Source organism: Lissotriton vulgaris, chromosome 4_1 (genome assembly GCF_964263255.1).
Source record: "Lissotriton vulgaris chromosome 4_1, aLisVul1.2, whole genome shotgun sequence".
Classification (NCBI taxonomy): domain Eukaryota; kingdom Metazoa; phylum Chordata; class Amphibia; order Caudata; family Salamandridae; genus Lissotriton; species Lissotriton vulgaris.
In genome coordinates, this window is record NC_141691.1 from 633,517,203 (window position 1) to 633,544,692 (window position 27,490).

Consider the following 27,490-nt stretch of genomic DNA (forward strand, 5'->3'; position numbering starts at 1 on the left):
CAACAAAATAAATGGGAGATCTTGAATTGCCGCATCATCATGTCAGGTATGTAACCTATCTCGACCTACTATAACACCAGAATATTAAGTAATTAAATTGTGCTGCAACAATACTGTAGCAACAATATCAATGAGTAAAATATCGACAAGGTAAATGTACACAGGTAAGTGTAGGTTTATTATACTCAAGGCCATTGCAACTATGCCGCAAGGAAGAGCCACATTATGAGGCAGGAAATAATAAATGATGCACCAAGAAAAGGGAAGTAATGCAGCATAGTGTGGCGCATTTTGTAGCTGTAATTCTCCATTATTTTGCAATCTTATGCATCTTGACACTGTCTCATCAAAGTTTTCATCTTATTAATATAAGCTCAGTACCTAAATATACCAATCAACAACTGAAAAGTGACCTTTTAACGTTTGCAAAGGATTTGTCACTGTGCAGCAACATTTGTGGCAAAGTTTTCTGTAACTTTTGCTCTGATTGAGCTAGAAACATTGTTTTGTTAAACATATGCAAATAATGCAGCCGATGATGGATTATGTGGCAAGTGCATCAAATCCATATTCAAGCAGAAAACACGGTGGCCACATAAACAAATAATGTAAGTGGTCCTAGTTATACTTACCTCCACATGAATGTACTAAGCTGATGTATATATCTTTGGGGTACAAAGATGGGGAGTTAATAAGAGTTGATCTATATTTATCTATACATACTTACCTTGTTGATACTTTGGTCATCGATATTGTTCTACTATATTTTTATAGCACAATATTCTTGTAGTCAGTTTTCTGACATATGACCCGTGGTTGTTTATAGTCATTGAATTCTGGCACTTGTAGCTTGTTTTTCATTCTGAAAGGAGGAATACAAACACAATAATGCAAAGCAAAACAACAGAAGACAAAATGCTCTTGCAAGACGTGGAACAACTCAGAATCAGTCCATCTCACTAAAAATATCAAAATGCACTGTATGTATTGGTGTTTCTACAGTGCCATGCAAACTTACTAAATGAGTCACGGATCTCTACACATCGCAATAGGGCTGACAAAGGAACTAGTAGCAACACAAGTTCATCTTTGGGCAGTGCAGTTGTGTGTTTTTATTTTTTTATTTTACAAATTAAGCTCTGCGAGAGCCCTAAATCTGCAACTGTGGAAAATCCAATATACTAATAGATTTGCCACAGTCAGAATTAGAATTTGCAGGCCCAAACATCATCAAATCCTATTTGTGGGGATCAGGATTTGTGATTTGTGTCTGTAAATTCTACTTTGTGTGCGCCACATGCTAAGGCGTTATTTACAAAAGACAAGACTTGCATACAGATGCCAAACACAAGGAACAGACCGTCAGTGCATGGAGACTGCACATGCCTTAGCGAGGTAATCTGTGCTGTGTAGGGTGTGTCCTTGTGAAAAATTCATTTGGGAAGCTTTGGGAAGTTAAAAAAAACACCCAAGCTTAAGTTCCATTAGAGTACTTATTGCAGTAACAATTATTGCAATTAATCAATTCAATTCAAATAATCTTTATTTCGATCATGAAAGATCATAAAAGATGTACAAATTGAATTGAATTGAATTGCAATTAATCACTTTTTGGAAGATACCCCTATATCAAAACATTGTTTGTGGGTAAATGCATCCACAAAAAACTTTTATGTGAGAAATGTAATCCTCAGTCAGAATATTGCAAAGTTTCATTTGACATTGCAGTCTTCACAAAATAAGAAAAAGGTCAACTTTATAAAACTTTCCGGTGGAATTTTAATTTTGGACAGTGCTAATGCTGGGTTTTGTATTGGAATCTATTTTGAGATTCACTTGAGATATGAAGTGGGATTTGAGTGTATACGTCGCATTACTTTGAGGTACTTGGTAGTCTGCTTACATTTCATTCAATGCATACTTAATAGAATTTTGCAACTGCATGTGCCAATTTACATACTTTTTGTTGTGATTTATATATAGATTTCCGAATCCTACAAAAATGAATTTAAAACGAAGCTGTAACTGAACAGAGGAATATTCTGCTTGTTGAGGAGGTTTTTCCCTATGGCAATGAACCATTGAATCATAGAGAATGTTTGCAGATTATATACTCTACCACAGGTTCCTCATCTTGGGCCTTGAACAGGGGTATCTCTGCACCGGGTGCTGCATGTACGGTGGCAACTGGGACCATAGGAGGGTAAGGATCATATTATCCAAATTCTGGCTCCTTTTTTTTACTCGTACACAAGGGTCGAGGTTCTATTTTCCTGGTTGAATTAGGGCATCATTTCAATGCCACTGGCACTGCGTGGCAAAAAGTCCACTTTTTGTAGCTGCTCTTATGCCAAACATGAATGCACCCAATAGTGTAATTTGGACAGTAGTGGGGTGTGTAAAAAACAATGAACCATCCTCGACAATTCAATCTTTGCCATTCAGAAGCCGAGGTCTGTTGTCAACACTGGGCTTCGTTTTTTATAGCTCACGGTGTGTCTTAGGCCTGCACCGTTCGCCCGCCTAACTCTCCAAGCCATGTGCGGCCTCCAGCAGAGCTTTGCACCCTGGGGATTTTGAGTGAAAGCTTTTAATTATAAAAGTACAACTGCGCTGTTGGCAGAAAAAAACGCCCACTGGCGGAAATGATCACTTATGACGTGGTTCCATTTGGCAGTAATGAGCTTCAGTTTTCTATAAGGTCACAGAACTCCCGGTGACTTGCAGAATCGTTATAATGTATAGCTAAACTTACATTTGGAAGGGTGAGATTTTGATCAATACCTTATCACTATCGATCTAAAACCCCGATCTGGTCGACTGAACCTTTATTGCCTGTCTTTGAGGAAAGAAAGTGCATCTCTTACCAAGTTAGTTCTCCCAATAAAGGACTCTGCTCAAAGGATCACAAACAACTTCTAGCTTTCAAAGGTTTATTATAAAGTCAAGATAAGTTGCAAATACAAGCATCTCAAAATGAGATTAACCAGATACACAGGGCCAACTACGTACATGTGTTCTCTGAAAGCCCTCAGACGAACAACGGAAATTACCAATACCAGTTCTAAAAACAATAGTGCTATTAGCATAGACACATATTGAAATCTATCGGTCATTACAGGCGGAGGGACAATACAGGTTAGGCTTTCCCTACCCTGATCTAGATGGTATCCCTACTTAACCAGGTCTCAACCTATCAAAAAAGGTGTCAGCAGTGAATGACTCCCGAGGGAAGTCACTCACTCTAAACTCTTGGTGAAAACCTAAAGTCCTCCAGTCATGGCCCCTCTCTGCCTACCCATCCGCTCTCTAAAGGGTCCTCAGGCTTCTGCTCTAACTCCCCCCAGGGGTGCTGTCCCTAATACAAAAATCCAATAACATTTAGGACGCCCCTCGTGAGACGCCCCTCACGCGGTGTAGCTTCTGGCTTTTTCCATGATGAGGCCTTGTGGTTAGCGTCGACCTTGCTTCTCAGACTCTTCTCCGGCCCGCTGATACCCCTTAAACATTCCGGAACCCTCCTCCATGTCTGGTCCATTTCACGAACAGGCTTCTATTCATTATTAATAATTGAATACCCCCTTTTCTCTTCCAGACAGACATTTGGAGCCAAATCCCAATTCTCATGGTTTTCCAACCGCGTTGCAACATTCCCCGTCCCAGACTAATATGTGTAAATCAACGTTTAAGGCTTTCCAGCTCTACAACAGTTTTATAATATTCAACTTCTTCTTTAATTGTTAGCATGTTAATACTCTTATTCTACTGATTAAGTAAACACATCTATAAATCAAACCCTACTCATTATTACTAAACATTAGTGCAATCCACATTATGCAATTTAATCGCCTTCCCCCTCCCTCCTAGCTCTGGCCCTGAGGCCTACCACGTTCAACGTTTCCGTATGCCATCTTACATTTTAGCAGCTACACAACATGGATTCAGGAATAATCAAATTCAATAAGCCTTATTACTTCACACATTTCTGTATTAGTTCCACTTCTATTTAAACTTCTATATTAACTACACATCAGAATATAACTGTGGCTACTATCAGCACTCATGGCATTTCTCTTCATGATTTGTGCTTACTACGTGTAAGTGTGATGCATTTCTACATTTTGGTCAGTTTGCGCTCTCTCAGTTCCCCCCTTTGATGACCTCTCGGGGTCATCACTAAATATTTAAACTGCGGTGATTGCTAGCATAACTCGCTTCTGTGTTTCCAGAGCCCTCAGACTCCGGTACTGACTATCTTGTATGGCAGCCAATCTCTGCAGCTGTTTTCTCTGAGCTCTCTCTGACCTTCTGGCTCTGCTCCATTTAAATACCCTCACCAAACCCCATAACACGATTCCACAGATCAATATTATGATGATAGGTTTTAGTATTTTCCACACAAAGCTTTTGCCTAAGGCGGTGAGCCAGCTTCTAGCTTCACTCATTCCTTGGCCCACCTTTTCCCAGACATTTTCTCTGCTCAGGTCTTCAATCTCCTTGTGAATATCAGTTATATTTCTAATAACTTTCTCAAGGGGCTTCGAATTGTCTGGAATGTAAGTACAACATTCTTGGACCTTCAAAGCCTTACAGACTCCGCCCTCTTTTGCTAATAGGACATCTAACGCAAGGCGGTTTTGAAGAACCATGGCCCTTATCGATTGCATCTCTCCTTCTACTAGCATTAAGGACTGAGCAGTGCTGGCAGACAACCTGTCTACGACTGTTGCTAGTCGTCTAATTTTAACATCATTAAGAGCTAATCCCAGAAGTGGGAACACAGCTCCAAAGACATCTCCAACCATTTCTGCACTCACATCTCTCCTTCCCCTCGATGATGTCTTGCCCTCAATGATCTCTAAATCTTGGGCATGATATATTTTAGGGAAGATAATTGCCAAGTAACATGAGCCATACCAATTATCAGGTAGCCTCACGTAGGCATTTCTCCCACATACAAAATATACGTTAGGAATCACTTGCATTCCCTTCAGGAAGTCTTTGGTGTAGTACTCCAAATTGAAAGCATGTTCACAACTAACCTCTCCCACGTATACATTTTCATAATACGTTTTGGCTCTATGAAGACATAACTTTCCCCTCTGCGTTCTATCTAAAGCTATTGGACCACTACTACCCTTTCTCTTGTGTGCCTTTTCTTCTTCGGTCCAATCTGTTTTCCATTGTCCCGATTTTTTCAAAATCTTTTGTCTCCTATTCCGATCATCCACCTGCCCTATAAACTTTTTCTCGACTTCTGACACCTTGCATGTCAGGTTATTTCTGCGGGCATGTGAAGTATCTAAAGTAATCCAAGGAATGAAAAATTTTGCCAACCTATCTTCACTCTTCCAGTAGTCCCATTTATTCATTTGTTTATAATTTGGGACTTCTGGTAACACTGCATCATAATTGGAGAAATAATAGTCAAAACTATCTCTCTCATAAAATATACTAAGCAACAAGCTACATGTAATGCCATATGTCAGCGGGAGGTGATGATATCGAATGCCTTCATCTACAGACGCCGGCAACTGCATGCAGACGTAACAGTCCTTGACCTCCATGGCATCCACATATTCATATAATAATTTAGCATAAGCATTTGACCTAAAGTCACCTTGGGACTCATCCACGTGTAACCTGCGGGCTTCTGCAGCCAATAACGCTTTCTCGTGTGTGTTTTCCCCTTTCTCACCAGCAATGGTGGATGTAAGCGCTTCTACAGATGCCACATCAGTTACCTTTGCCTCCTCCTCACGTCCCTTTACATAAGAGACTGTTACCACTAAAGCTATTAGTATTATCACTCCTACTATTAGTGTACCTATTATACATTTCGCTCTGCGGTTCTGGGTACCGGCCTCCATTTCGTCAGATAGTGTGGTTCTCCCTCAACTCAGCACAAAGTTCCTTTCTTTTTCGTTCCTTTACTGTCTCTTTACTCCTTTTGTCCTGAGAACCACGCAACTGGAAGCTGACAACCCTTTCCGCCAAAGTTCCTTTTAGTTCAAATACAGACAACCCTAGCCCTTCTCCATCATCTCAGGGAGAGTCCCTAAGAATCTCTGCTTCCTAGGCGCTAGGTAATCTTCTTTTCTTCACGCTTATTTACAAAGTCTTTTAAGCATCCACTATCAGGCGCTCGCCTGCAGCTTCAACAGCAAAATTCAATATTTCCAGACGAAGATTGTGCTCTTCTGCGGCTGATATCTTTGTACCAAAATCGGGGAATTGCAATTCTGTGAGAAACATGTCCTTTATCTTGCTGAGGCGGGGAGGTCGGGGAAGCATAAATGTCAGTGACCCTTCTTGTTCAACTCCGGGTACTAACAGTCGTATCTCTACTGTTACGATGGGCTCAGAACTGGACACCACCACCGCTCGGATCCTCCCTGTCACTGGCTTCGAAGCCATCTGTCGCCAGGTATGTCCACTCAGGGGTGGAGTATCTTCTGTTAGGCACACGCACTCTTCTTGACCTCCTCAACTCCGGTGCTTCAGCGCCCTGAGCACCTTCTTCGGGGTCTGAGTCTTCTGATATCGGAGGAAGGGTTCTCTCCGGAGTTGACCTTAGGCTAGAGCTCCTTCTTTGCGGCCAATCAGCTTCTCCACGTACCCTTCTACTCCGTCTTCTTCTTGTTCTTTCCCGCTCTCTGTCAGACCTGTCAGCGTCTGACTCGTACTCCCAGCTACTTTCCCCTTCAGTAGCGTCGTCTGTCTCGCTGTTGTACTGACCGTCCTCAGCTTGGTCAGATTCGTTCCCTGCTTCCGCTGGCACCTCTACAGCTTGGCTAGCCCCCTCTATGGCTTCTCGGTCCGCAGCTGGACGTCTATCCGAGAGAGGAGCTGTTTCTTCCAGAGGTGCTGGAACTCTCCGCGTGTGCGACGCGTGGATCCAGTTGGGCAGGCTTCCCACCTTCACTGCCGTATTTGTGGTCAGGATGATCTGGAAAGGCCCACGCCAACGAACATCCAGGCAGCTGTTTCTCACGTGCTTTTTCACCAGGACCCAATCCCCAGGAAGCAAGTCGTGACAAGGGTCCTGGCACGATGGTACCTCGGCAGCCTGCACCTGAAGGGACACAGAATGAATGGCGTCAGACAGCCCCTTACAATAGTCCAGGATCATATCATCTGTGATGCTAATCAGTGCAGCAGTTGGGACAGAAGGTAACCTCATTGCTCTTCCCATTAACACCTCATGTGGTGACAGCCCCGTTCTTCTGTCTGGGGTACTGCGGAGGCTCATAAGAACCAATGGCAACGCATCAGGCCAACTCAAGGATGTTGATGAACACACCTTTGCAATTCTGGCCTTGATGGTGCCATTTATTTGCTCCACAATTCCTGAAGCTTCTGGTCGATAACTGCAATGTAGCTTTTGGTCTATATTTAAAGCGGCACAAATCATTTTCACAAGCGAGCTGTTGAAATGCGTTCCCCTATCTGATTCCAAAGAGGCCGGCACCCCGAAGCGCGGTATAAGCTCCCTAAGCAGTAACTTAGCCACTGTGAGGGTGTCGCACCTGCGTGTAGGGTATGCCTCAACCCATCTGGAGAAAACGCAGACAACCACCAGGATATAACGGAGGCGGCTGCACCTTGGCATTTCGATAAAATCTATCTGCATTCTATTGAATGGACCTCCTGACCTCCCTATGTGGCTCAGTGCAACTGGTGTCTTTTTCCCTACATTCAACTGCTGGCACGTCACACAACGCTGGCACACTGCTTCGGCTGCTACTCTGAACTTGGGGTTGTACCAGGTCTGTCTAAACACTCTCAGCATAGCATCTCTTCCTAAGTGGACAGGACCATGTATGTGTCGGGCCATTGGGCTCACCATCTCATTGGGCAACACTGCTCTGCCATCTGCTGAGACCCAGAAATGGGCCTCACCCACCACACATCCTGCCTTTTGCCATGTTTCTTTTTCACAGTCAGGAGCATTCTCTTGCATCTCCTTCAGTTCGTCCCAAGTATCAACAGTTTCCAATATCATAGCTAATTCAGTCCTTACATTTATTCCACCCACTTCCACCTCTGTGAAAGAGTATCCTGTCTCCGCGCAATACCGTGCGACTTCGTCGGCATATCTATTGCCTTGTGACACGAAGTCCATATTTCTGGTATGCGCGGTACACTTCACAACTGCAATACCTGCTGGACATTGCAATGCCTCCAACAGCAGGCGCACAAACTCTCCATTGCGAATGGGAGAGCCTGAAGAGGTCATGAACCCTCTTTGAGACCATAACTGCCCGTAATCATGAACTACCCCGTAACCATATTGACTATCAGTGTATATGGTGACTCGAATTTGATTGCTTGCCAGGCAGGCACGTGTCAGGGCAATAATCTCGGCTACCTGAGCGGAGTGTACTCCTTCCAGGCATCCAGCTTCCACTACTCCAGTAATTGTGCAAACAGCGTAAGCTGCTCTCAACTGCCCAACTTCGTCTCTTACACATGAGCCATCGACAAAGAAAATTTCATCTGGGTCGGTCAGTGGCTCATCTACGATGTCGGGTCTTGGTTTGGTGCATAGTTCAGTCACATCGAGGCAGTCATGGTCTGTACATTCATCATCATCTTCAATATCGTTTGGAAGTGGCATCAAGGTAGCAGGATTTAAAACAGAGCATCTCCTGAGGGTCACGTTCTCCGCAGCAAGAATGACTTGCTCATAGCGCGTGAGCCTGCTGTTTGTCAGATGCTGTGTTTTGGTCCTGGTCATCAACAGTTCAACAGAGTGGGGCACATGTACCTCTAACGGGTGCCCCATAACAATATTCTCACACCTCTCAATGCTGACACCGGTTGCGGCAACGGATTTGAGACATCCGGGCAACCCTGCGGCTACTGGGTCTAAAGTAGCCGAGAAATAAGCGACTGGTCTACGGGCATTCCCATGGATTTGGACTAACACAGACAGCGCGCATCCCTCTCTCTCACAACAGTAGAGCAAGAATGGTTTATCGTAATCCGGCATTCCCAGAGCCGGAGCACGACACAAGTCCTCTCTCAGCTGCAGGAACGCCATCAAACAGTCTTTGTCCCATGGTACCGGATCGCTCACTTCCTTGTGCGTCAGTTTTTGCAAGGGCTTTGCTTTCAGTGAAAAGTTTGCAATCCACTGTCGGCAATATCCCACCATTCCTAGGAACATTCTGACTTCTCTCTGTGTTTTAGGCGCATTCATTTTCATGATGGCCTCTATCCTGTCTGGTGACACCTTTCGCTTCCCTTTCTCAATTCTGTGTCCCAAGTACTGTACCTCTGTCAGGCAGTACTGCAATTTCCCCGGGGATACCTTATGCCCATTTTCAGCTAGGTGATTTAACAAGGCAATGGAGTCTTTCCTGCAAGCTTCTTCTGTTTCTGACGCCACAAGGAGGTCGTCTATGTACTGGACCAGAACTGACCTCTGGGGCAGCACTAGACTTTCAAGATTTTTCTTCAGGAGCTGGTTGAAGATCGATGGGCTCTCTGTATACCCCTGAGGAATACGACACCATGTTAGGACGCGACCTTCCAGCTTAAATGCGAAAAGAAAATGGCTTTCTTCGTCCAAAGGGATCGAAAAGAAAGCCTGGCAAAGATCAATCACAGTGAACCATTCTGCTTGGAACGGTATCTGAAACAGTATCACTGATGGATTCGGTACCACTGGACAACACGAAACGACTATGTTATTAATCTTTCTGAGGTCCTGCACTATCCGAAATTTCCCATTTGGTTTCTGCAAACCCATAATCGGGGAGTTGCATGGACTACCCACGATTTCCTTCAGTATTCCCTGCTTAATCATGGACTCAATCACGGGTTTTATGCCTGCAATCGTTTCTGGAGTCAATTTATACTGAGGGGTTCTTGGGAACTCAGCATGTGGTTTCACTGCAATTTTCACTGGGTCCACCCCTTTCACCAACCCAATCTCTTCCCCAGTGAAATCCCACACTTCTGGAGCAACTGTCTCTCTCAAGTCCCAGGGGAGCTCGTCTACTGTCAGAGTGGGATACAGTTCCACACATATTCTGGAATTCGCGACTTTAAAGTCTGCATCATCATCATTTGTCAGTACCTCCACTCCTTGCGGAGTACAGTATATAGTGCAGTTCAATTTGCGCAAAAGGTCTCTTCCTAGCAGACATACAGGACTAGAATCGCAAACCACAAACTGGTGCTCCTCACTGTACTTCCCTATTTTCACCTGCACGGGCTCAGTCAAAGGACTGGTCATTCTCTTGTTAGCGACCCCCACCACTTGTATGGTCTCCCCCGACATGGGCAGGCCTGGAACTGCGGCTGATCTGATCGTGGATCGAGTGGCTCCTGTGTCCACTAGAAATGTCGTGGGGAACCCTGCCACTTCGGCCTCAACATAGGGTCCCCTTTGGTCTACTTCCAGAGCTGCCCCGAGGATGCAGTCATCTCTTTCCACTCTCTGTCCAGTTAGTGGGTCCACATAATAGCATTCCTCTCCTCCTACAAACAGGGGCATCTGTCTATATGTCTTACCCATAGTCCCTACTCTGGGTGCCTGCGGGAACTGGGCTCGGGGGGGAGGCCCCCCTTTGAGCACCTTTCCCTGGTATTGCGTTATCCCTCTTGTAGGCGCACTCTGAGTCTCTTCCTCTTCCACCTCTTGGTCTCCTATCTCAATATTATAGGGACACTCGCGTTTCCAATGCCCCACCTCGTTACACTGGTGGCACCTAGTCGATTTCTTTAAGGTAGCTATATCTATCCTGGGTCTAAAGGTGGAGTTCTCCTCATTGCCCTTGTTCTGGCTGTATTGTTTCCTTCCTCCAGTACCGGTTCCTGGTTGTTGTTGCTGCTGTCCCCCCTTCCCTGCTGCCTGCATCTGTACCACCATCAGTTTCTCCTTTAGTTTCTTAGCCTTAGAATCTATCTCATCACAGCAGTACCTGGCATACCTCAGTATTTCGTCCAGGGGTTTATTTTGCCAACAAATCAAGTGTTGCTGGATCATTAAACTAATATCCGGTCTCAGGCCTAGGACAAACTTGGACACAAACTGCCCTATGTCCCTCGGATCCATGACATCCAGACCGCTATACTGTTTAAACGCCTTCAGCAATCTCTCATAGTATTCGTGTACTGTCTCTTTGGGTTCCTGTCTCGTTCGGTCAATTTTTACCCAATCTATGTCTTGCATTGGCACTTTCTCTTTCAGCCACGTCATTACTCTTTCGAATTTTGCCATCACACTCTCGGACGGCCCATTAGTCCTAGCGTCTCTCTCTGGCTCTATGATGGGCCACTCAGCGCTAACCTTGCATGCGGTCCACAAATCTCCTGGCACCACTATGTCAAACAGCGTGTTCAAATCTATCCATAGGACCTTTGAGATTTTTACGAATCTCTCAACTTGCTTATACCACTCCACAGGGTTTTCCCGCAGTTTGGGGAAAGAGGTGGTAAAAGCAGCTAAATCCCCCCTACTCCAAGGGACGTGGACATAGGTCCCATTTGCGACTTCCCTCAAAGGGTACGTCTCTACTCCCTGCTGTCCTCCTGGTGTCATCCCAAGTGTACTTCTCCTAACGGTCCCTCTCTTGGACCACCTCTCCTCCCACTTATCTAGGGCCCTCCATGTCCTTATTCCAGTGATCAGTTCCCTTATGTGTGTTTTCAATCCGATGGTCCTCCTCTCATCTAGATCTCGGTCTGTGTAATGTAGCCTGTGGTTGCCCTGTAACGCTTTGGTTCTTGACAAGTCTACCATATATTTGCCTGCTAGTTCGACTAATTTCTCATGTGTTGCTCTCGCCTTTCGAGTTACGTCCTTTGCCATGAACAGAATTTCATCCTGCTCATACATGTCCATTCTTTCTAAGGGCAGGGTACCGTCTACCATGTCATCCAGATCTGACTTTAAGCTGGAGACATCGAGTCTTTTGGCTTTTATTTCTGCTCGCAATAATTCCTTCGAGGGAGGTTGACAGGTGTCTCTCCCATCCCAACTTCGGGCCCTACGTTTGGGTCCTGGAGAGTTGGGGAGTGCTCTCTCTTGTTCCCATCTCTCCAGATCCCATGCTCGGCCATCCGATCTTGGAAGGTGGTGGAACACGGGCCTGTTACCCCCCTTTTCACCTTGCCCATTCTCTCCTCTCTTCTCACAGTAAGTCTCTCTGCTACTCTCCCTTCGGTCTCCATTCTCCCTTGGCCTCGTATCACTCAGTATCTGATACGATCCTTCCTGGTTTCCCGTATTCCCTGGGCTGCGCTCATGTCCGTCGTCACAAGGACTATGGTACGGCCTCTCGCAACTCCCACTCTGTTCTCTCCTGCTGGGCCCACAGTGGATACACTTAAAGCTATCCCTGTACTCCCGAGCCCTCCTGTCTTCTTCATTAGGTATCGGGCGAGACACCCCCCCGTTCTCTGGGCCCCCATTTTCCAGGTTTGATCTACCTCCACTCCGGGCCCAATGGGTGAATCCCCTACTGTCTTTCTCCCTTCCGTCCCACTCCGGACTGCTCTCTTCAGCCCCGCAGTGAGTCCGGGCTCTGCTGTCCTGACTTTCCCTTTCAGCTTCTGCCGCTATGATGTTCTTTTGAGCCTCGACTGCCTCATCCCATTTCTTCATGTACTCTCTTAACTCTTGAAAAGATTCCCGTCCTGGTCCCCTCATATCCTCTGGCCATCTAATGTCCCCCAGATCTCCTGTGGTGTGTACTGGGGTGCTCCAATCCCTTGGTATCGGCAACTGACTTGGGGAGTTGATCGTATCTTTCCTTCTTGCCATCTCTGTTCTTTCTCTGTCCCTTCGTACCCGTTCTTCCCCTCTAGCCCTGTCTGGGTCATATACCGACACTATAGGACCTATGGTAACAGGTACCTGTAGTGCATCAGGTAATGCGTAGGATGTGGCACACGCCGTTTCTGGCGCTCTTTGCACCACAAACCTCCCGACCACCTGTTGCATTTGGCTAGGCTGGGACAGTTCTTTCTTTGCAGCGGGATCCCAATCGGAACTGGGAAGCGGCCCATGCTCTCCGGCATTGCCCCCCCCTTTCCCGCCGTTCTCGGCATCTCCCCCTGCTCTGTTATACGGGGGTGGCCTGTCTGTCAATAATCTGTTTATCAGGCTGTCCTCTGTCTCGCTCTCGTCATCCTCTTCTAGGGGGCTTTTGTTCCCGGGCATCTCTAACACTGGATACAATTTATTTACTTCCATGTTATGCACCCTCCATCTTTTAGCATCCTCATCCCACTTGGCGTCCTGTACTGCCCTTACCGAACGTTTCACTCTTTCTTGCCGTCTGTTCATGTTCTTTTCATGCGCTGCCCTAATCCATGCATTAAGGGCTTCAAACTGAGTTGGTCTAGGCAAGGGTCTAGTTGCGGTCATAATTGCTTTTAATCTGTGTAACACCTCTAATCTGAACGTCCCGTATTTCGGGAACGTGAGTTCCTCATTTCCATCTGTCATCCTACTCCACTCTGAGATCCACAGAATCGTGTGCAACCCAACATTTGTCCCCATGAAACGCGCTGGCGTACCCTCTGGCGGGGCTTCTTCCCCTTCATACGATCCCCTGCGCTCTCTTTTAAACAGCGCTCTTAACCATTTAAAACACTTCATAATTATGCGCAAAATTTCCAGCTTGAATACTTTGTTTACTTCCTGATGACAATCCACCAATCTTAGCGCGGCTTTGCTAGCTGGCCTATCGCAGCGCGGTCTTTCGCCGGCCGGCCAATCCCAGCGCGGCACTTCCTGACGTCACTAGTCTCCGCTTCGCAGCAGCACCCCTCCTTTCTCAGCTCTCCTCGCGGTCATGCATGCGTCCCATTCATACACCGAAAAATGACTACTTCCGACCAAGCGGTCACTTCCCTCGACTGTACGTCCACAGTCTATCTGTAATTGTCAACCCAACTGCTCTCTGATAGGTTCTTTACACACACAGTAACTTCCGACCAGCGTCCGTTACTCACGCACTTACTCTTACGTTCCCCCTATCCGGTCCTTCGGGTGATCATTGGTACCTCATGACCCCCTTCACACTAGTTAACAATTACTCTGGGCGTCCGATACACCCGAACCACTTAAGCTCTCTTTGAACTTAAGATTTCCACCGGTTGCGCGCGCTCACAACCTGTTCCTCAGTCACTCTACAGGCATTCAACTCCGCCAGACATTACAACATAGATACAATACAAAACACCGCAATCTTAACACGCATGACCCTTTATACTCACTCTCGACCGATACTGCTGCTTTTCTGTCTCACGTCATCCGGTCCTTCTTCCGCGGGCGGTTCTTCCGATCATCGATCTCTAGGGGCCTGGGGGTAATCTAACCTGGCCTAGATCACCTTCCTCAAGAAGGCAACCATCCTCTATAGCTACCAACTGGAAGGGTGAGATTTTGATCAATACCTTATCACTATCGATCTAAAACCCCGATCTGGTCGACTGAACCTTTATTGCCTGTCTTTGAGGAAAGAAAGTGCATCTCTTACCAAGTTAGTTCTCCCAATAAAGGACTCTGCTCAAAGGATCACAAACAACTTCTAGCTTTCAAAGGTTTATTATAAAGTCAAGATAAGTTGCAAATACAAGCATCTCAAAATGAGATTAACCAGATACACAGGGCCAACTACGTACATGTGTTCTCTGAAAGCCCTCAGACGAACAACGGAAATTACCAATACCAGTTCTAAAAACAATAGTGCTATTAGCATAGACACATATTGAAATCTATCGGTCATTACAGGCGGAGGGAAAATACAGGTTAGGCTTTCCCTACCCTGATCTAGATGGTATCCCTACTTAACCAGGTCTCAACCTATCAAAAAAGGTGTCAGCAGTGAATGACTCCCGAGGGAAGTCACTCACTCTAAACTCTTGGTGAAAACCTAAAGTCCTCCAGTCATGGCCCCTCTCTGCCTACCCATCCGCTCTCTAAAGGGTCCTCAGGCTTCTGCTCTAACTCCCCCCAGGGGTGCTGTCCCTAATACAAAAATCCAATAACATTTAGGACGCCCCTCGTGAGACGCCCCTCACGCGGTGTAGCTTCTGGCTTTTTCCATGATGAGGCCTTGTGGTTAGCGTCGACCTTGCTTCTCAGACTCTTCTCCGGCCCGCTGATACCCCTTAAACATTCCGGAACCCTCCTCCATGTCTGGTCCATTTCACGAACAGGCTTCTATTCATTATTAATAATTGAATACCCCCTTTTCTCTTCCAGACAGACATTTGGAGCCAAATCCCAATTCTCATGGTTTTCCAACCGCGTTGCAACATTCCCCGTCCCAGACTAATATGTGTAAATCAACGTTTAAGGCTTTCCAGCTCTACAACAGTTTTATAATATTCAACTTCTTCTTTAATTGTTAGCATGTTAATACTCTTATTCTACTGATTAAGTAAACACATCTATAAATCAAACCCTACTCATTATTACTAAACATTAGTGCAATCCACATTATGCAATTTAATCGCCTTCCCCCTCCCTCCTAGCTCTGGCCCTGAGGCCTACCACGTTCAACGTTTCCGTATGCCATCTTACATTTTAGCAGCTACACAACATGGATTCAGGAATAATCAAATTCAATAAGCCTTATTACTTCACACATTTCTGTATTAGTTCCACTTCTATTTAAACTTCTATATTAACTACACATCAGAATATAACTGTGGCTACTATCAGCACTCATGGCATTTCTCTTCATGATTTGTGCTTACTACGTGTAAGTGTGATGCATTTCTACATTTTGGTCAGTTTGCGCTCTCTCACATTCCAAATGTTCGCTGTTGTAAGAGAACCTGATTGCTTTGTCTGACACCTCCAACATACATTTTACTTTATAGGAAGGGTTATGGGGCAGCATGACGTATTTAGGGTGCAACAATCGTTTTCTAAAAAGATAACAACAACTACGCTTGTCTCTACTCTCTAGCCCTAGAACGCACATCCACAGACTACGGTAGTGTGATTGGTCGTTATATCCTAATATTACCAGTAGAGGGCAGTGTGTCCCCGTCAGTCAAATAGCGTTAAAAATTGTAAACATATGGCCTACTTTGAAAAAAATAGATGCGTTGTACACATAGCAAATTAAAATATATAAACTGAATCCTTCATAAAAACATTAGCTGGCTGTAAACCAAGTGTTGCAACACAAAAAATAATTTAAATAAGATGTACAGTGAAGGCAGTAATCTCGTGATGTGACCTAGAAGCAAGTTCATTGTGCAGAATTAGTTCATGTCGCATTAGTACATTAGTACTGAACAAACCTCACCTGTTTATTACTCTCTGAGTGCCAGTGTGTAAATAATCCATTCACGAACACTTTAAACAAGGCGAAGACAAAGGGTCGCTCGTAATTCGCACACCGGTGGTCTTGTAGGGTCTGCACAGGTACAGGTGACATGACCCCTTTTTTGTGAGGCAGTACAGTACACTAAAACATCTTAAGCAAACAATCCTCCATTTGCATCGCGGAGCGCCCATGAACATTATGGAACTCCATTCATTTTCCGCTCCAAACATAAAAAAGTAATGAATGATGTAATATGACAGGTCTGCACTTAAAATATTGGCTGCACCGGGATACATTGCCTTACAAGGTAGCCTAAAGATTTCCAAACCTATTCACTTCCGTTAACAGGCAACTTTAAATCCCCTAATAACCTCCTCTCTCTTAAGATCTATGCTCATCTCACCATGCTGTTGCTGCCTATATTACCAGTCCTCTTCGGTCTATAAGAACCTATTGGCTTAACTTTCCCACCCCTGGACCTGGCTGTCCCGCTTTCTCGTCGGGACCTATCTCTCTCCATCTCTCCCCCAGAGCCTACCAGTCCGTCTTCTGCCACCCTACGAGTTCATACCATCTCTCCACACCACTTTTAAAATGGCAGAACCAGGTGCACTTTCCGACACATACTGCACTAATTACAACTACCTTTGAAGTGCAGTATGAATGGGAAGGTTGTGCAGATGTTTGTAAATACCATTGTAGTTATGGCCTAGTGGGTGCCCACCACGTTTGCGTCACCACGTCCCTTGGTATTCCTAGTAGTACCCGTTATCTTACCTCATGGTCTCCTTTGATGCTACGTATAACTGAACATATTTTAGTTTTTTCACATTCATAAGATCAACCTCCATATGAAATGCAGCAGGAATCCAGCCATTATGAATTTCTAACTGAAGGTTCAACTTTTTGCGCACACTTACGTGTTCACTTTTGTGAATGGTATAAGGTATAGGTATACATTTATTTGCATAGTTAATTAAAACCGTTGCAAAAGCCAACATATTCAAAAAGCAAAAATAAATACATGTACTACACATTCCTTCATGGATGTTATGTTAAAAAAAATCTAAACACTTTCCTGGTTAAACATGTTTACAGTTAAAATGTCTGTGAATGGGTCCCCAGTAACATTTTGTTTAAATCAGATACGCTAAGGAAAAAGTGTCATAGGTGCAGCAGGAAATATACTGGTTTGCTGCTCATATAGTCAAAATTGCAGATTCTTCTACACAGTGGTTGAAGGAGAGTTTGCATTTTTATAAAAGACAAAAGAAGTATATATTAATGATACAATAGATTTCCCTGCATTTTATTTCCACAGCACATTCAAAGTACACTGCAATTCCCACAATCCTGCACTTCTAAGCCGAAAGTAACTAACACAAAAGAACACAAACCACTATAAATAGGTGCAGTCCACCTTTAACTTCCTCTTATCGTGACTGTTTAAAGTCTATAGTTCACTGAAGAACGAAAACAAAAAGAAAGCAGCAAAAAAAAGGGAGCAGCCAAAGGGTCTCTCCGTTGATCACCATCCTTCAATGATGTGACTTCCATCTGCCCTGTACTTCCCTTCTAGAAAGTCCATGTTTAAATGCTTACTCCTGTTGGTTGCCTACTCCAAAAGCCCTTCCATGACTACAAACATTCTTAAAGCTTCCATGCTACCAAAGTGAGCTTGCTTTCTAGAACAAAATTGTGGCAGTGTCTAAGTGGATCCCTCAATAACTTAGTAAAACTGGAATTAGGACTGGGCAATCCCTTGAGAATTCTAGGAGAGAGGGATACGAAGATTGTGCCCACCAGTCACGGCTCCTCGAGGGAGTGCTGCAGGGCGGTGGGGCAGGGTGGGGGAGAGGCAGGGTGGGGGGTAGTAAACTCCGGCATACGGCCAAACAGAGTTAAGTACATAGATAAATAAATAAATAAATAAATAAAACAAATTACATTGCACGCGCTGCAACGCCATTTGGAAGCAGTACCGCGTAGTCTACCCTGTTTTTTTTTTACCAGACTCTTTGCAAAGGTGCATGTAAGAAGCTCTAAACAGAATATGTGCATTGACAACTCCCTCCTGGACCAACTTCCTCCAGTTGTTTAACCGCCACATCTGGTGGCTCAACCCCAAAGAGTTGCATCTGAATCTAAGACAAGATCTGGGGACGTAGGGAATTTGCTCGACCACTCCAGGCTTCTATGTGATTCAGCCACCAACTTTCTTTCTCCCTTGATTCCTGATCTAAAGAAATCATCTGTGAATATTCCAATTCCCTCTGCAGATGCCTTATCTATAGACACTGAAGGGCGCCATAACAAAGGGGTCTTGGAAAAACTGCTTGAATTGAGAAAGAGAGCAGACCCACCAGTTTGCTAAATGGTGAAGGGAAATTGTTTGCTGGGCCAATGTCAACCTCAGTTCCTTCTTGAATACCATAAGCTTTGATTTCGGTAACAGTAACTATTTCCTCGGAACTTTCCTGAAAAAACAAAAAATCCGTATCTCTTGAGGAAATCAGTTCCGATTTCTCTATGTTGCAATTGAAACCCGATGATTGTATCAACTGTATGGCCGTCTGAACCTGCATCACTAGCCTCTACTTATCCCATCCTATGAATATCATCTCAACCACGTACACCACTGATTCTGCGGGTCACCACCAGAAGTATTAACAGCTTGGTGAAGCACCAAGGAGAGGAGGATAGCCCAAGTGGAGGGAACCTGAACACCTGCCCTTGCCAAAGGAATAGCAGATTTTTTCTGTTCTGCTGACATATTGGTACTCTGAAATTAGCATCCTTTAGATCCATTGGAATCATCCGATCTTTTGACAGAATAATTTCCCTGAGATATATGATTGTCTCCAAATGACAGAAAAGGACAAACTGGTCGATTTCTCTCAAGTTTATCACTGCCAATAATGTTTTTGTTTTTCTGAGCCAAAAATATGTTGTTGACAAAATTACTGGTGTGTAGGAGACACAGTTCTATTGCTTCCATCGGCTACAATTCTTTTATCTGTATGGTGACTAGTTTTCATTCCTCTTGGGAAAACTGTATTGGTGTAGGTCGTCTGGTTTGAACTACAGCTGAATACATTCTTGAGTAGAGGTGGAAAGGACCCTAGAAGGGGTTTTGACAGAGCATGGGTCTCATGTCAAAATACAAGATTGGATACTCTGGATTCTGTTGCTCAGATCCTTTGCCACCCTCACAAATGCCAATTAGGGCATTTTTAAAAGAAATCGCAAATTACCACCAACTACAAGTTGGTGGTAAATTGCGATTTCTTAACACAAATTCGCAATCCAAAAATGTGTCATACATATCATTTAAGGAATCACAAAATTTGCGATTCCTTAAATGCTATGGCAAAATAAGGAATCGCAAATAATTGCGATTCCTTAAAGTGCGATTTTTGCATACATATGAAAAAACGCAAATCGGCCGTTTGCGAGTCGCAAAAGCCTTGATACATCTGGCCCCTTATCTTTTCCCGATTCTTTTATATTTTGACCGCAGTCCCCCATAACAAAGAATTGTTCCAAAAGAGAATTATTGGGCCCTCACAACAGGTGAAGAAATGGAAGATCACGGTTCTTTTATGAAATAAAAATCACACCGTATTACATGCAGCTTTTATATCTGAAAAGTTCAATGAACACCACTTGCAACTAAGTCAATAGCTCCTAAACAGGATAGCTAGCATAATTAGAAGCAGATTGCCATAGGCGAAATACATACTCCTGAACATAACAAAACAGTAATCATAAAGAGAAACAATCAGAAGAGTGGATTGGCCTTTCAAGCCACTGCCAGATGACTCCCATTAATGTTATCAGTTTATCCAAAGTGCTTGCCCCGGCACTCACTGCCTGCAGCTGAATAAAGAAGCTTTAGCTCAGCACAGTCTTCAAGCAAACAACCAGAGTCATTGTGTGTACACAACATAAGCATGTGCTGCACCAACGAACAAGAAATACACAAGGGCAAAGCTGAAAATATGCTCAGTGCCTAAAGCATTGATGAATGATACAAACTGAATCATTTGAAATGGCAAAATGCACAGTTTCAACATGCACTTAGCACAAAAGCACCAAGAAAAGAGGAAGGTAAAGGCAGGCAGCTCTAAATTAAAATGGATGGGGTCCTTCCCGTTTGTTACTTCCTGACTGAAAAGGCAATATTGTGGGAGTTGTGTACTTTAAACGGGCTATGTAGATAAAAGGCAAGAAGAGACACTGCATAATAGAGCTTCCTGTCCTGTAATAACTTGTATGTATTACCTCAACCGATTGCATCAAATTCGAGGGATTTATTCTGAACATTATTCAAACATGGCCTTATTCTGGAATCAGCCTAATTCTCACTCAGGGGTCAGTGCCCAGGTGGAGACAATGGGGCAGATTTTCAAAGGTCGAATAAAAAAACACGCCGCGCCAGAAAACCTTAGCGCAGCACTACGTGCATGAAAGTAAATAGCGCTGCATCATATTTACAACGCGAAGCATCGCAAGCACAAAAATATGCACAAAAATAGTCTTGCGTCGCAGTGCAAAAAGCATGTGCATCATGCGCGTCCTTAAAAAAACTCGCAAAACACTGCAAAAGGATGCAACTTATTTTGGTGGAAGTCCAAACACAGGAAATGACAGAGAACCTTGCCCCAAAACTTATTCCCATAAGGCAGCAGTCAGAAGAGGATCCAGCTACCAGTATCTCCATGTGGATGAGTGATATTCTCTGCTTGTAGATTCTTTCCTTCCTCTGTGTTTTTCTTTTTTGCCAAGGCAACTATCCGCTGATGGTGACAGCCAATGACAATCTCCATGGTTGCCACAGCCAGTAGATATTTGTTGTGCTTCTGCTGGTAGATCTCCCAGTAAGTGGCTCCAGCTCTTTTCGCTCCTGGTTTGTCCCTGCGCTATTTTTTCTGCGATAATCTTTTTTGCGCTGCTACGCGCCACTTTGCGTGACTTTTGTAAATACCTGTGCCTACAGGGTTTTGTAGCTTTTTGCGTGGGTAACGCCCTGACACACCCACTTTGCATACATTAAATCAACTTTGGGGCAGAGTGATGCAAAACCATTTGTGCGTCACACTAACGTTAAAATATGGCGCAAATACTTACTTGCGCCTATATGAAAATGTGTGTGAGGTTTTGCGCTGCTTTGCGTCATGCGAGCGCCAGTGCAAACTCTTTGAAAATCTGCCCCAATATCTTTGGGAGACTATCCCTAATATCAAGTCAGTGTGGGTGCTGCCTGAAGACTTTTTGTCTTTTTACCTTCGTGCTTCCCACTTTTCACGATCCAGTGGAAATCAAACATTTTCAAATATTTGAATATCCTTGACATCCTGTCGTTTTTTTGATGCCCTTCCCACATGCGCAAGGCAAACACTGCTTAATAGTGGAGCCCCATCACCATGCATTCCGTTACTTTCACTACTAGGCCTTATAAAATGTGCATACATGTCATAAACTTACCTATTAAAGTGTCGGTACCACACTTTCTAGGTGTCCTATAGCCATTTCTTCATCTCTCCAGAAAAATTGAAACCAGTAAATGTTAAACAAATGATAGTACTTAGGCACTGTGCAGGACGTCATAGAAAAAATGTCTTGCAACACAAAGAAATATATGTTAGGAATCTTTGTAGAACTACTGGGGAGACCAGTTTAACGATTTCATGCCAGGAACACACATTTCCATTTAATTCCTTTAGGTAAGAACTTCATATGTAGTTGATTGACCAGCTTCTTACAATTGTGAAGTTTGACAAAAATATGTGAACATTTGGAGCAAAAGAAAGAAGCATTGGCAGTACCAAATGGTCTGGCTTGTATTTTGAGCCCTGACTGACTAAAACAGTAAACAAATAAGCCTGCTGTAGTGAAAAAAACTATTACTTTTTGTATACAAAGCATCTATGACTTAACGAATTTAATGTGGGATGTTGCAGTATAATTCTGAGATGTAAAAAGCCCCTGATGCATTACAATACAACAGCAAAAAGGTAGAATGATACAACAAATGGCCAGTGGCATGACGTGAGACCGCAATAATGGGTAGAGCCAACGCCCACTCTATATATTTTAATGCATTGGTAGCAATAGGTATGGCAGACAGCTGCGCTTCCAAGTGTGACCTAAAGATGTGTCTTTTTTTCATTGCCCTGCAGTAGAGGTGGGTCAGCCACATGACAGGCTCTGGCTGTGCCCAAGGTTAACTTGGACTTTTTGGCCAAAAACAAGCCGAACACTCCTCTAGCATTTTCCACTCCCTCCTTTGCCCTCATACGATAACTCTTTAAATGACTCTGACTCCATCATATTAATTCCCTGACGTATTCATCAGCAGTGGGGAGGATACATTGAAGCGGAGGGCTGGGATGCAGAGAAACCATCAACCTTTCCCGTTCATCTGTATTCAGAGACAGCCCTGTTGCAACACACTCCAGGCAAGCAAGGAAAGTAATGAACAGAGTGCAGATGGAGTGCCCTCTAATAAAGGCGTCCTTTTTTAATTGCTGGTGTTCTGGTCTCACCAGCATAGGCATCTTTAATACAGAACAAGAGATGCAGGAGGAATGTGGTTATTGTAGATTGTCTCATCTTCTGATGGACTCTGGGATTTAGGAGCCAGGTGGTCCAGGCTCCACTTAGCAGCTTTGAGAGTGTTCAAACACTGGGCAGAAGGGTTTTCCCTGGAGTTACACCACTCTTTTGCCCAAGATCACAAAGAGAGATAAAGGGGTCAGGTAGAGCGTTGCTACACGTTGCCTAATTGATTCAAGTTTAATAAGAGAAGAGGTAGATCGGGGAGGGACGGTCCCACAAAAACCAGAGATTGCAGCTTACATCCCCCACTGTTTTTAAAGACTGACATGACCTCATTCGGAGAAGCGAGACGGGAGAAATTTGCAAAACCGCTACTGCTGCGTCAACAGGGTCTTACCACAGTACCCTGAATACTGCTACTTTTTCATCTCCAGAATAGGACGTCAACTCTATTCATTGAATGGTCTTGGCTAGGATACTACGATGGTTGAGACATCCAAACGTTTGATGACCCATACAACGCAGACTCTTTGATTTCTTTCAGCATTACATTTTGTCAAACAACTATATCTTGGAATCTTATGTACACCTACACTTGATTCAACAACAGTCAAATAGAATAAAATCTGACTGAGGCATATGTATTTGCGGTGTTTGAAATAGATGAGAAATCGGTGCTCTGGTGCCCAGGACTTAATAGGAGAGGAGGGGACCAGAAGCAGGATTGACAATCTAACTTAATTAAGTTGTGAGTCAGAACCAGAAACCTCTTAAAAGAAATTTTGGAGAGATATCAGAGCCACAGAGACACGTTATCAGGGCTCTGCGACCACATGATTTAAGCCTTGAGGAAGTCATGGTGGTGACGAAATGCACGTTGGCTGTTTCTCATTCTACTTAATAATGAAGTGGAACTTTGAAAACATCACAGGATTCATCTTTTGTTAAAGAGAATTTTTTCTTTATAAAACCTTGGTTGTGGTGCTATTGAGGTAATAGTTTCCTTCCTTTGATATCTGTTAACAAATAAATATTTGTAACAAATGAACGAGATCCGTTCTTTTACATGATCACTGTGACAGAAAGTTTCACTCATCGTCTTGGTGTTGTCTTAGCTTTGAAGACTTATCTGTGAATTTGTACTTATGAACGATTAGAGTGCCGGGGTATCTGTTTTGTATATACTTTGAACAATTCACTGTGTGTTTTGTAACTATCGATACTCTAGGTAGTGGGGTATCTTACCCTGAGTGGCACCTACCAGACTTTTGGTGTATTGTTACACCCAAGTGATATACAATCTAAATGTGCCTGTATCTGACAATTGTGCTGTGAAGTACGACAGGATAACCACCACTACCTTGTGTGCCCTTTTATGACTAGATTTGTGCTGGCTAGGCTCGTATTTTGGCTCTTAGAGATTGCTTTTCGCATAAATTCTCTGACTTGCCCACCTCAGTCCCACAATTCAGATCACATATTTCTATTGGGTGCATCGCTGAACATTAATGTACTTTCTTAATCAATGTTATAGATTATTAACAATAAGCTAAATATAGGATTGTTTTTTTATGTCAGACTGGGAAGCTCGAATAGACAGCCACGGAAGAGTATTTTATGTGGACCACGTGAACCGGACCACTACGTGGCAACGTCCTACAACAGCCGCCACCCCAGATGGCATACGAAGATCTGGTTCAATCCAACAGATGGAGCAGCTCAACCGGCGGTAAGACATGCTTGAAAGTGTGAGAGGCATATAAAAGCAGTAAATAAAAATATGGCATTGAATGAAAGTACAGCTTTGAATTTGCTTGCCCAATTTGAAAATATGCATTTCTTTATCATAATTTACAGCTTGGCACCGCCAGTAGCTTTTACCTGCTACTTGTCGTTCATGCTGCAATGACTCGTCATTTTAACCTAAAAAATAGTTTCTTTTGCAGCATATCCCCCAGCTCACTTCCAAAATATTCTCTGGCATCAAAACCAAGAGACTGTCTCACCAAGTGCATTGTCACAATAGGTCCCTCTCCAAGTTTTTCCTCTCCATTTTCAAGGCCTTAGCATTGAAGTTTTTAAAGTCAAACAGCTGTTAACAATCATTACTTCTATAGACGAAACAACAACATGTGATTTTTTTGGGGCTTTATTAGTAGTTGTTAACATTTCCACAGGAAAGTCACTTTTATTAACCCATAAAGTGAGGAGGTGAGTCGTCCCCACCTTCATTTAAATCTGAGGCCTGCTGGTCTCTGAGCAGGCACTCCAATCCTTCAGTTGTTGGTTAAACTCACTTAGCAAGTAACTATTAATTAAAGAAAGTAGAGGGGCAGTTAGAGGGGGAAGAGGCACAAATATTGTGTCAAGTTGGGGGACATTTAACAAGTTACAGACATGCAACCGGAAGAACCAAGTGAGCAACAAGGGAACAGCATAGCGGTTCACTAGAAGGGCAGGATGGGGAAACATTTGATTTGATCCACACGAAAGGACCAGAAAAGTGGATGAGGAAACAAGTAAGATGCCTAGCTTCACTTGAATTGCCTATGTAAAGTTGTCTTCTTTAGCCTCCACTTCTACTTGTTTCAGGTAGGCTATGAAGTCCTAAGTCATGGCCATACAGAATACAAAATGAGCGGTCACTAAAGGTATTGATGTGCTCACCTCTGCGAAAATTATAGTCTGTGAGAAACAAGCCTACTGCATCATGAATAACTTCACTCAAATGTCCATTGACCAGCAGTACGAGGGGGTCCTGGCAGAGAGGTGTTGCAAGGCAGGAGAATTTACGCACACCAATGTTGCTCGGCATCTGCATGTAAGATAATGAATACATATTTGAATATGTTCAAACTTTTTTGGCATGGACGGGTTTAAAAAATTAAAGAAATTAGTTAAAGTTTGGGGGGGTAATGGAAAACTATCTGAATTCTGGAGGAGGGGCTAAATCTGAAGGGATATCCATTGGTGGAATATCATTGATCATAGGGATAGCATGCCGAAGGGTTGTATGGAAAAATGTCAAGTACAGAAATATCGAGCAACAAGAACATTCTTGAAAAAATACCACAATCAAAGCATTATAGATGTAATTACATATTGGTGAATATGGATTTTCTATTCTTATCTCTAAATCTACATATCTTAAAGAAATATGTCTATCTATATATTGTCACAGCACATGTACATGACATTAAGTATAGTAAACCTATGGTTACTTATGTATACTTACATTATTGATATTTTGATTGTAAATATATTTACTGTGATATTTTTGTAGCTTAATATTTAAAATTCAGTATTCCGGGCACATACCTTGTGGAGGAACTTTTGCAGTTTAAATTTCCTTTAGATTTACTGTATTTACCCTTAAGTTATTGAAAAATACGAAATATGACATTTAATGCAGAGGAATAATAGTGATTAAAAACATCGTCCCACTGCCAATGTTCTCTTCAGAATTGGTTCAAATTCATTTGTTATCCATCATGATCTCCAATCAGCACGTGTGAAATTCATATTATTCAAAATACTATTTATTAAAAAATATTATATCTTAGTTGAATTTTGATTTGAATATGAATCTTAGACATTGATTTTAATTTTTAAATTAAGGTTTTTCTGTGGTTTTAGAGTCTAAAGATAAGGAGAACCTTATAATGATGTCCTAATAAAAATTGGAGTGCTGTTGCCGTTATTCCAGATTTACCACTTCTTAAAGATAGAATGGAATTTTCCTTTACTTCCCGACTCTAAATAAAGCAGCAGTTCTGGAAAGTAATGGACCTCTGGAGATCGAGTTTTCTGGGAATGATGGATGGGTATAAAATATGAGAGACAATGCAGACAGCCTTGAAGCAGGGCTAGAATAATATTTGCATTTAAATGGATGATCATCTTGTAAATTAAGGGCATTTTGAAGCGTTTCAGGAAATTAAACGTATTTTCTGATCTACTTAATAGACAACATTTGTTCCAACTCTTTTGAAGAAGTCTGACCCACAAAGTGGTGCTTTCAGTCATTGGTACAAATAGACTAGCTCTCTGATCTTTATCAATAGTAGTTCCTATTAGTAAAGCACAAACATATCACCCATTAAGGGTTAAAAGGCGCTGGGGGCCGTCGGGGAGATTAAGTGAGCTACTGTCCAGAGTCACATGATGCTGAACTGAGCTGCCACCTGCGATCGAACTGCGAGCCCCGGCGCACCGAAGTCAGTTGCTCTGGCCACTGCACCACACCTCTCCCTCAATTGAGACAACTTGTTGATAAATAAGATTTTTGTATACAATTGTTTAGCTTAACGTCTCTACAGCTCTTCAGCACATTGCATGAATGTTTACATTTAAATGACAATGAAGGCGATCTGATTTACTTACACCAAATGTTCGAATTATTAAATCACCCATCTGCCTACTCTATCTAGTGCTTGCAGTCGTAGAACTTTAAGTTCAGGTGTCGTTTGGCCAACAGTTTAGTACTGTGGAAGGATGAAAGTTTCAGTAATACTTAGACTCATGACCTGCAGGCTGTATTCACATCTCCACACCAGGCACAATGAGTCTTTAAGGTATTATGCTGGCTTAGAGAGATGCAGTGACTGTGTCCCACATGTAAC

At 43.4% G+C, this 27,490-nt stretch overlaps 1 protein-coding gene across 1 annotated transcript in view; it reads left to right on the top strand.

Moving 5' to 3' along the window:
- The window catches only part of HECW1 (HECT, C2 and WW domain containing E3 ubiquitin protein ligase 1), a 974,913-nt gene that overhangs the window by 783,512 nt on the left and 163,911 nt on the right, over positions 1-27,490 (top strand). Inside the window, exon 13 of the mRNA XM_086964874.1 lies at positions 24,447-24,597. Within this exon, the coding sequence (XP_086821000.1) occupies positions 24,447-24,597 (151 nt within the window). The remainder of the gene's footprint in view (positions 1-24,446; positions 24,598-27,490) is intronic.